General features: G+C 36.2%; 2 protein-coding genes across 2 annotated transcripts in view; both read left to right on the top strand.

Moving 5' to 3' along the window:
• LOC137198515 (BOLA class I histocompatibility antigen, alpha chain BL3-7-like) overlaps positions 1 to 1,486 on the top strand; it is a 1,977-nt gene extending 491 nt beyond the window's left edge. The window contains exons 2-4 of the mRNA XM_067612399.1: positions 974 to 1,105; positions 1,317 to 1,334; positions 1,431 to 1,486. Of these exons, the coding sequence (XP_067468500.1) occupies positions 974 to 1,105; positions 1,317 to 1,334; positions 1,431 to 1,486 (206 nt within the window). The remainder of the gene's footprint in view (positions 1 to 973; positions 1,106 to 1,316; positions 1,335 to 1,430) is intronic.
• The window catches only part of LOC137198612 (major histocompatibility complex class I-related gene protein-like), a 15,596-nt gene extending 6,478 nt beyond the window's left edge, over positions 1 to 9,118 (top strand). The window contains exons 2-7 of the mRNA XM_067612462.1: positions 5,730 to 5,996; positions 6,815 to 7,093; positions 7,197 to 7,526; positions 8,633 to 8,737; positions 8,949 to 8,966; positions 9,063 to 9,118. Of these exons, the coding sequence (XP_067468563.1) occupies positions 5,730 to 5,996; positions 6,815 to 7,093; positions 7,197 to 7,526; positions 8,633 to 8,737; positions 8,949 to 8,966; positions 9,063 to 9,118 (1,055 nt within the window). The remainder of the gene's footprint in view (positions 1 to 5,729; positions 5,997 to 6,814; positions 7,094 to 7,196; positions 7,527 to 8,632; positions 8,738 to 8,948; positions 8,967 to 9,062) is intronic.
• Positions 9,119 to 11,432: the final 2,314 nt, after the last annotated feature.

Consider the following 11,432-nt stretch of genomic DNA (forward strand, 5'->3'; position numbering starts at 1 on the left):
AGCTGAAGGTTAGTTAAGTCCAGGGTTAACAAACAAAACTGCTGTTCTGCTCATTCAAATAAATATTGTTTCTTACTTGTTACATTATGCACATGACCTACTAAAAATTACTTTAGTGAATGCAACAAAAAACAGTTCAAATCTAGTGGTGTGCCAGCAAATGATTAGGAGCACAGGTCTGTCACAAATGTAACCAAATTAAACATAAAACATAATTTCAGAAAAAAGAAACACAACATGCAAAATGCTAGACCACATTTTTACTTTACTTGTATTTTATTTATTACACTGTCATGGGATTACTCACAAGACAATCTACTGTTTGTATGTGAAAATAAGATTTATTAAACAGTAAGAACAAACTAGAACTGTTGCTGATCTGAGGAAACATGTGACCATGCAGGAGAGAGCAAGAGCTTTCAGGGAGGACAGGGTGATCAACTCAAAGATGACAGGATGAAAAACATAAAGAACAAAGCTTTAGTATTACAATAACAAAAACACAAAAGGTGTAATACAACAAAGACAGGGAACAGGTACAACATAGACACAGGATGGACACACAGAGGTCTGAAGCACTAAGGTGGTTTTCACCTGCAGATGGTCATTGTATGAATTATTGTGATGCCAAATTAAACCATCACATCAACATGTCCAGTAACATTAATTTCACCTAGAAAGAGACATCATCTGCTTTTGGCAGTATAATTGAGCTGCTGTACTCATATTTTCAACTCTGCACATCCTGGATAATAATAAGTTTCCTCAGTAGAAAACTCTCACAGGATTCCCAAACTATCTGTGTGTCATGACGGGGAAAGTCCTGTGTTTTAATGATATGAAAGTAACAAATGTGATTGTCAATAATGATGTATGATTATCATACATTATTATAGGTGAAAATATTAAAAATGCATTGGCATGCCCTTGATGCACTGTGAATGTTTTGTTTTGGTTCCAGTTTCTCCCTCAGAGTTCCCTGCTGGTCCTGTTATTGGAGGTGTTGTAGGACTGCTGCTGCTCCTGGCAGTCTGCATCACTGGAGTCTTCATCTGGAGGAGGAGAGATAATGGTGAGAGACAAACATACTTTTACTCATCATCAAGTCATTTTAACAACAAATAACAGTGTAACCTGGCTGATGTTCAGTAACCTCCAGCTAAACAGTTACTCTCTTACTTTTCAAAATAAAAGAAGAAATCAGTGGAATTAATACAATGTTTCTATAAAATATTTATTAGTGTTTTATTTGTTTGCTTTCATAAATTCTGACATTTTACATTTTGAAATATTGTAATCTCTCATCTGTATTTCAGGATTCAGGCCTGCAAACTGTGAGTATTCTCTCAGTTTATCTCTCTCTCTCTCTCTCTATGTACAGATAAATGCAGTTTACAGTTTAAATTAAACACTTTGTTTTTCTTTTATAGCTTCAGACTCGTCATCCTCTGATCCATCTTCAGTCAAAGATGCAGCTCTTAACTGATCACAGTGAGTATTTCATCATGTCATCAACACTGTGCAGATACTGTATGAAGAATCTCTCTGTTGCTCCTCCTGAAACTAGCTACAGTATACTGATATAATACTCTCATAAATATACTAAAAGTCTGTCTTTGTTAAAAACTGTTTGTCTGATTTGACAGAATTTCTCAGTCAAGTGATCCAGTATAGTTAAAGGAAACAGCTGACACTGAGGTTTTAATGTAATACTGATTAAACGTTTTACATTCTGGACCAAAATCAAACATATTGCATATAATATTAGGTCAAATACTGTATAATATGAACACTAATAATTCCAGGTCCTTTTCTATTTGTTACTCTGTCTTTGCAGCTTTCCAGTAAAGATTTAGAGGAGAATAGTGAACTCAAATAAAGATGCTGTGGCTTCAATATTTTATTCTATTTTGCAACATAAATGTTCATTAACAAAACTTGTTTTAATGAATATTGAGATGTGACATCACAGGACCCGTCAGAAAGTCACAGGATACATCAAACTGTGTGAATTCATAGATCAGATTTATGAGTTTCAGGTCTTCAGTGGATGCAGTGAAGAATGATATCTGTGAAGATTATCTGAGAGCTGATAGAAGCATTAATGTTGATGTGAATCCTCCACTGCAGGAGTAACAACATCTGGAGAGAACTGATGCTGCTGTCCAGCTGTTTCCTCAAACCTTTGGTGGAGATGAATCACTGCAACAGCTACCAGACACCAAAGAGCCACAACGTTACTCCAGTGGGGCATCTTTTGTCTTCAGATATCAAATTTATATCAGTTAGTCATGTGCAATGTGAGTTAACTTGCACCTGTTTTTGAGCTTTAACAACCATTAGTGAGTGTATCCTTATAGTTGTCCTCTTTTAAAAACAGTAATGTTATGTGTGTGTGTGTGTGTGTGTGTGTGTGTGTGTGTGTGTGTGTGTGTGTGTGTGTGTGTGTGTGTGTGTGTGTGTGTGTGTGTGTGTGTGCAGTCACATTAAATGTTACCCTATGCAATGCATATATATTCAAAGACTCAAACCTAAAACTTTTAATGTTCAACTACTTATGTGTGATTTATGTCTTAGTCTTCCAACACACATTGCTCCTCCACACCAAGTAACAGCTGTAACTCTTTTTAAACATAAACTTGTAAATGTTTCCACAATTTTACAAAACATAAATACATTTTTGAATATTTAGATACTCCTCCTTTCATTGAAACTCACATATTAAAGCAATAACACTTCTTAGAGCTTATATTTGTATCTTATACATTTGTCATCTTCATATGTCCTGTATTTGTCATGCGGATGATAAATGTTAATGTCATTGTAACATTATTGTTAATGCTCAGATTATTGATGTTAGAGGATTAATGAGGGTTTTATCTGTGGTACTGACTGATGCACTTTATTTCATATTGCAAAAATGGAAAAATTGATTTGTCTACATGACAGTATACGTCTTCTTTAAGGTCATGTGATCTGTTTTTGGCTAAATGTGTTCACTGCAGTTAAAGTTTTTCTTTACATCATCTACAAGTTAAAGATTAATTATGAATTGTTAATTGATCATCTATTTATTGGTGAATGTAAAAAAACATGTTTTTTTGGTGAACTTCATTTTGTCTAGAGCAGCTGCAACATTTTTAGTGTCATTCTTGTTCTTATTTGTTCTAATAATATTTATATTTACCTTCAATTAATAAATAAAATTCTCCTGAAAACCTGCTTAAGAAGTCTTCCTGTTACATCATACCTGTGTTTACCTCAAATGTTCAGATGTGTAGGCTTAAAGGTTTTGTACCAAGTTTTGGGAAACACTCTAGTGAAGATTGTCCCTGATACCTGGAAAGCATGAGCTTACTTTAAAAAAAAATATCAGTTGTCAAAATGTGTGAAGATAAAAGAAAAAGTTTACAATACTGCAAACACACACACACACACACATACCGCAAATTTTCATTTGTTAATGAAGGAGTACACTGAACCTTGTGACTCTGAGTGTGTCTTTCCCTATTTTACCACTAGAGAGCAACATAACTCTGAAATGTCTCAGCTGTGAGGTCACCACAGAGAAACAGCTGCTAGAGCATTTCCACCATCACCACTTCCTCCCCCACAGTCGGGTTATAAAACACTTTAAACTGCCTCATTGAATAAATTGTGTTATATGACTTTAAACAGCTGCTCATATCACTACATGTTATTAAATTTCAGGTAAATAATAAAACAAAAAAACACATTTCCTGCATTTTCCTGTTGAATCTGATCAGCCAGTCAGATATTGAATTTACTCCTCCTGGTAACACGTGATGCACAGCTATTTATAATTTCTATTGGTCATTTCATTTGACTGTTCACACTGTTAACAGTCTTTCTTCCATCACAGTGTTTTTTAATGTCTGTATTGAAGCAAGATGAAGGATTTCATAGTGTTGCTTCTCTTTTGCCATGTTGCATCTCCAGGTAACTGAATAATCTTTTTTGAATTGTTATGTAACTTCTATTTCAGCAGTTATATTTATATTTTAAAATATAATTGCACCCTATTCATAAACTGCACATTTACTGCAGAGATCAACATACTTCAGATTTAAACATTTCTATTCACTGCTAGTTCATTTTTTTGTGGTTTTAACAAGTGAAACTTGTGAGAGGTCTTCCCATTCTCTTGAATGAGAAAGTGTGTCCAAACTTCTGACTAGTACTGTATTCTCTACTTTTACTTCTCTCTCATATCTGTTACATAAACTATCGAGATGTCCAATGAAATACAGCTATTAATGAGATTAATTCAGGTCTGAAACGTGTTAGATTAATCTATGAATCTAACCAATAATGCCGTTCAGGTGTCACTGACACTGAATATATTCAGGGTTTTGCAGAAATAACAGTTTCTGTACAGTACTGATGCGCTGTATGTTGTTAACATCTGGCTGTGTGTCGGATTATTTCCTTTGACTTTATTAAACACCTGCAGCATCACACAGCAGCTGAAACAATAAGTGCGTCTTTAAATTGAGAGAGTGATGTGAGCATTTACACACATGACACAGCTTCATAAACACGCCAACACGATAGATCAGGATCTTAATTAATGTTTTGTGTTCTGCTGCACATCCAACAGGTCAGCTGTTACACACAGATTTCAGGTTCATACAATTGAATTGTTGGTAATAAAACAGCCCTCCATCAGAGCTGTCTGGACATTTTTATTTCAAGTAGCTAAAAGTCCATGATAAGCCTATCATTATGCACAAAATGGAATTTCAGTGTTTTAATTGTCTTCTGGAACTGGAGTTGCTGAGGTGAACTTTTAAGCTGCTCAGATAAACCTGAGCCTCTTTCCTACTGGTCCATTTAGGGTCACTTCACCCCTTTCTTCTCCCATACCTCTAGGTTTATTTATCCAGGTTTGGAGATTTGAGGGTTTGAGGTTTTTGATACTGATGTCATTGAACATTATTCACCAAAGTCACCATTCTGAAATTATTTAATCAGATTTGTACAGATTTGTTTTGTTTTTTCCACATCGACTAAACACAGATCAGGTTGCTGGGCTCATATTATAGTAGCTTCCTACTTATGATTATGTATAAACGTTTTTAAAAATCTGAATAATCAAATTAAATAATATGATAAAATCACATAATTCCTAAAAAGTAAGATATTTTGTCACTATTCAAGCAAAAAAGGCAAATTAGAGAAAACACTGATAAATAGTTGTAATTCATATGCTTTGCTCACCATATGTTGTTCCACTTTCAGGAATCTCATAGCAGTGTACAGATATTTATATGACGATTTAACATTTTGATTAGATTTACACTTGAATGTATATGTAGCCATTACTAACCTTATATAAAATGATAATCAGTAAGGTTAATAAAGCTGTCTTAGTCATTATGGCAAATATGCCAACAAAAATGACCTATTAACATATCCAGCATTCATTTATGTTTTGAGTTGTGTTTTTGGCTGCCTGGCCAATGGAAGGTCAATATTCACTCTCCTTTTAGCTTTTGTTTAGTCTCAATCATTCCAAGTATAATATCTGGCTCTTAGGTTGGTAGATGTTCTACTTTCATCACCAGCTCATCACTAACTTTGTGTGTCTGAGGTTTCATGCTGGACAAAATATTTAATGTAATTAAATGTCATTATCACAAGTACAGATAAATGCATGATTATAAAAAAATGAACTTAAAAACCCTTAAAACTTCTTTCTCTTACAGTGAAACACTCGCTGAAGTTTTTTGCCACATCGTCCTCTGGAGTCAAAAACTTCCCAGATTTTGTGGTTGTTGCGTTGGTTGATGAAGTTCCAACAGGTTACTGTGACAGCATCAGTAAGACAGCAGAAGGCAAACAGGACTGGTCACAAAAAATGTATAAAGATGATCCACAGCACTTGGAGTGGTGCACGCAGCAGTGTTTATTAGACCAATATGAATACAAAGCTCACATTGACATTTTGAAGCAGCAACTGAACCAAACTGAAGGTAAGTAAAAATACTGTAAAAATGTAAAATTGTGTTTTTTGTCAAATAGCAAACGGATATAGTTGCATTATAAACACACATGTTCACATGTCCAAACACATACACAGTTTACTAAATGTGCACATATTCTTCACTCATATCTCTCCGTCTATTACCAGCCATGTAATGTGAGGGACTCTTTCAAAATGGGTCGTCAATATTAATATTATATATAGTTTCCCTGGTAGCTATGTGCTGAATTCACTGAAAAACTGAGCAAAAGGGTTCTACATTTGAATCTTGGTGTGTGTGTGTGTGTGTGTGTGTGTGTGTGTGCGTATGCGTGCATGTGTGTGTGTGTGTGTGCGTATGCGTGCGTGTGTGTGTGCGTGCGTGTGTGTGTGTGTGCGTGCGTGCGTGCGTCTGTGTGTGTGTGCGTATGTGTGTGCGTGCGTGTGCCTGTGTCTGTGTGTGTGTGTGTATGTATGTGCGTGTGTGTGCATGCGTGCGTGTGTGTGTGTGTGTATATGTGCGTGTGTGTGCGTAGGTGCGCGCGCGTGTGTGTGTGTACGTGCGCGCGCGCGCGCGTGTGTGTGTGTGTGTGTGTGTGTGTTGCCCTTCTTGTCATGTTTGGTTTGATCTGGATGCTTAAAAACTGCAGGTTGGTTGGAACGTTTGACCCCTTGATGTCAGTTTGTGTATTTCTGTGTGTTGGTCTTGCAATGAAGAGGTGACTCTTCCACATGTTCCTTGACATTTTCTAAACTGCAGCCTCACATAGGCTCCAGCCACCTGTAACCCTCTGTGGGATCTCTCTCTGCACTCTGTCTCCCTCTCAGGTGTCCACATCTTCCAGAGGATGAGCAGCTGTGAATGGGATGATGAGACTGGAGAGGTTAATGGTTTTAATCAGTTTGGTTATGATGGAGATGACTTCATAGCATTTGACCTGAAGACACTGACATGGATCGCTCCAAAACCACAAGCTGTCATCACCAAACACAAGTGGGACAGAGATAGAGCCAACAATGAATGGTGGAACTACTTCCTCACCCAGCAGTGCCCTGAGTTTGTGAAGAGATATTTGGACTATGGGAAGAGCTCTCTGCTGAGAACAGGTAGAATCACATGACCTGATGTAGTTTCATGGACACAACAATATTTAAATGCATCTTCTGTTTCTAACCTCCCTCCCTCAACTCTCACCATTTATCTCTTCAGAGTTTCCCTCAGTGTTTCTCCTCCAGAAGACTCCCTCCTCTCCAGTCAGCTGCCACGCTACAGGTTTCTACCCTCACAGAGCCATGATGTTCTGGAGGAAAGATGGAGAGGAGCTTCATGAGGATGTGGAACATGGAGAGATCCTCCCCAACCATGATGGATCCTTCCAGATGAGTGTTGATCTGAACGTTTCATCAGTCACACCTGAAGACTGGAGGAGGTACGAATGTGTGTTTCATCTCTCTGGTGTGAAGGACGATATCATCACCAAACTGGACAAAGCAGTGATCAGAACCAACTGGGGTAAGACTGGAATACTGACTTTACAATGCTCATTGAATGTGTACATGTAATTTGCCATGAACATTTAGAAGATGTTAAACCTGAGCTCTGATTTTACAATTTGAATGAGTTCGAAACAATCTTGACTTTCTGGAGCTGAAGGTTAGTTAAGTCCAGGGTTAACAAACAAAACTGCTGTTCTGCTCATTCAAATAAATATTGTTTCTTACTTGTTACATTATGCACATGACCTACTAAAAATTACTTTAGTGAATGCAACAAAAAACAGTTCAAATCTAGTGGTGTGCCAGCAAATGATTAGGAGCACAGGTCTGTCACAAATGTAACCAAATTAAACATAAAACATAATTTCAGAAAAAAGAAACACAACATGCAAAATGCTAGACCACATTTTTACTTTACTTGTATTTTATTTATTACACTGTCATGGGATTACTCACAAGACAATCTACTGTTTGTATGTGAAAATAAGATTTATTAAACAGTAAGAACAAACTAGAACTGTTGCTGATCTGAGGAAACATGTGACCATGCAGGAGAGAGCAAGAGCTTTCAGGGAGGACAGGGTGATCAACTCAAAGATGACAGGATGAAAAACATAAAGAACAAAGCTTTAGTATTACAATAACAAAAACACAAAAGGTGTAATACAACAAAGACAGGGAACAGGTACAACATAGACACAGGATGGACACACAGAGGTCTGAAGCACTAAGGTGGTTTTCACCTGCAGATGGTCATTGTATGAATTATTGTGATGCCAAATTAAACCATCACATCAACATGTCCAGTAACATTAATTTCACCTAGAAAGAGACATCATCTGCTTTTGGCAGTATAATTGAGCTGCTGTACTCATATTTTCAACTCTGCACATCCTGGACAATAATAAGTTTCCTCAGTAGAAAACTCTCACAGGATTCCCAAACTATCTGTGTGTCATGACGGGGAAAGTCCTGTGTTTTAATGATATGAAAGTAACAAATGTGATTGTCAATAATGATGTATGATTATCATACATTATTATAGGTGAAAATATTAAAAATGCATTGGCATGCCCTTGATGCACTGTGAATGTTTTGTTTTGGTTCCAGTTTCTCCCTCAGAGTTCCCTGCTGGTCCTGTTATTGGAGGTGTTGTAGGACTGCTGCTGCTCCTGGCAGTCTGCATCACTGGAGTCTTCATCTGGAGGAGGAGAGATAATGGTGAGAGACAAACATACTTTTACTCATCATCAAGTCATTTTAACAACAAATAACAGTGTAACCTGGCTGATGTTCAGTAACCTCCAGCTAAACAGTTACTCTCTTACTTTTCAAAATAAAAGAAGAAATCAGTGGAATTAATACAATGTTTCTATAAAATATTTATTAGTGTTTTATTTGTTTGCTTTCATAAATTCTGACATTTTACATTTTGAAATATTGTAATCTCTCATCTGTATTTCAGGATTCAGGCCTGCAAACTGTGAGTATTCTCTCAGTTTATCTCTCTCTCTCTCTCTCTATGTACAGATAAATGCAGTTTACAGTTTAAATTAAACACTTTGTTTTTCTTTTATAGCTTCAGACTCGTCATCCTCTGATCCATCTTCAGTCAAAGATGCAGCTCTTAACTGATCACAGTGAGTATTTCATCATGTCATCAACACTGTGCAGATACTGTATGAAGAATCTCTCTGTTGCTCCTCCTGAAACTAGCTACAGTATACTGATATAATACTCTCATAAATATACTAAAAGTCTGTCTTTGTTAAAAACTGTTTGTCTGATTTGACAGAATTTCTCAGTCAAGTGATCCAGTATAGTTAAAGGAAACAGCTGACACTGAGGTTTTAATGTAATACTGATTAAACGTTTTACATTCTGGACCAAAATCAAACATATTGCATATAATATTAGGTCAAATACTGTATAATATGAACACTAATAATTCCAGGTCCTTTTCTATTTGTTACTCTGTCTTTGCAGCTTTCCAGTAAAGATTTAGAGGAGAATAGTGAACTCAAATAAAGATGCTGTGGCTTCAATATTTTATTCTATTTTGCAACATAAATGTTCATTAACAAAACTTGTTTTAATGAATATTGAGATGTGACATCACAGGACCCGTCAGAAAGTCACAGGATACATCAAACTGTGTGAATTCATAGATCAGATTTATGAGTTTCAGGTCTTCAGTGGATGCAGTGAAGAATGATATCTGTGAAGATTATCTGAGAGCTGATAGAAGCATTAATGTTGATGTGAATCCTCCACTGCAGGAGTAACAACATCTGGAGAGAACTGATGCTGCTGTCCAGCTGTTTCCTCAAACCTTTGGTGGAGATGAATCACTGCAACAGCTACCAGACACCAAAGAGCCACAACGTTACTCCAGTGGGGCATCTTTTGTCTTCAGATATCAAATTTATATCAGTTAGTCATGTGCAATGTGAGTTAACTTGCACCTGTTTTTGAGCTTTAACAACCATTAGTGAGTGTATCCTTATAGTTGTCCTCTTTTAAAAACAGTAATGTTATGTGTGTGTGTGTGTGTGTGTGTGTGTGTGTGTGTGTGTGTGTGTGTGTGTGTGTGTGTGTGTGTGTGTGTGTGTGTGTGTGTGCAGTCACATTAAATGTTACCCTATGCAATGCATATATATTCAAAGACTCAAACCTAAAACTTTTAATGTTCAACTACTTATGTGTGATTTATGTCTTAGTCTTCCAACACACATTGCTCCTCCACACCAAGTAACAGCTGTAACTCTTTTTAAACATAAACTTGTAAATGTTTCCACAATTTTACAAAACATAAATACATTTTTGAATATTTAGATACTCCTCCTTTCATTGAAACTCACATATTAAAGCAATAACACTTCTTAGAGCTTATATTTGTATCTTATACATTTGTCATCTTCATATGTCCTGTATTTGTCATGCGGATGATAAATGTTAATGTCATTGTAACATTATTGTTAATGCTCAGATTATTGATGTTAGAGGATTAATGAGGGTTTTATCTGTGGTACTGACTGATGCACTTTATTTCATATTGCAAAAATGGAAAAATTGATTTGTCTACATGACAGTATACGTCTTCTTTAAGGTCATGTGATCTGTTTTTGGCTAAATGTGTTCACTGCAGTTAAAGTTTTTCTTTACATCATCTACAAGTTAAAGATTAATTATGAATTGTTAATTGATCATCTATTTATTGGTGAATGTAAAAAAACATGTTTTTTTGGTGAACTTCATTTTGTCTAGAGCAGCTGCAACATTTTTAGTGTCATTCTTGTTCTTATTTGTTCTAATAATATTTATATTTACCTTCAATTAATAAATAAAATTCTCCTGAAAACCTGCTTAAGAAGTCTTCCTGTTACATCATACCTGTGTTTACCTCAAATGTTCAGATGTGTAGGCTTAAAGGTTTTGTACCAAGTTTTGGGAAACACTCTAGTGAAGATTGTCCCTGATACCTGGAAAGCATGAGCTTACTTTAAAAAAAAATATCAGTTGTCAAAATGTGTGAAGATAAAAGAAAAAGTTTACAATACTGCAAACACACACACACACACACATACCGCAAATTTTCATTTGTTAATGAAGGAGTACACTGAACCTTGTGACTCTGAGTGTGTCTTTCCCTATTTTACCACTAGAGAGCAACATAACTCTGAAATGTCTCAGCTGTGAGGTCACCACAGAGAAACAGCTGCTAGAGCATTTCCACCATCACCACTTCCTCCCCCACAGTCGGGTTATAAAACACTTTAAACTGCCTCATTGAATAAATTGTGTTATATGACTTTAAACAGCTGCTCATATCACTACATGTTATTAAATTTCAGGTAAATAATAAAACAAAAAAACACATTTCCTGCATTTTCCTGTTGAATCTGATCAGCCAGTCAGATATTGAATTTACTCCTCCTGGTAACACGTG

The sequence above is a fragment of the Thunnus thynnus genome, chromosome 15, assembly GCF_963924715.1.
Source record: "Thunnus thynnus chromosome 15, fThuThy2.1, whole genome shotgun sequence".
In the NCBI taxonomy this organism is placed as follows: Eukaryota; Metazoa; Chordata; class Actinopteri; order Scombriformes; family Scombridae; genus Thunnus; species Thunnus thynnus.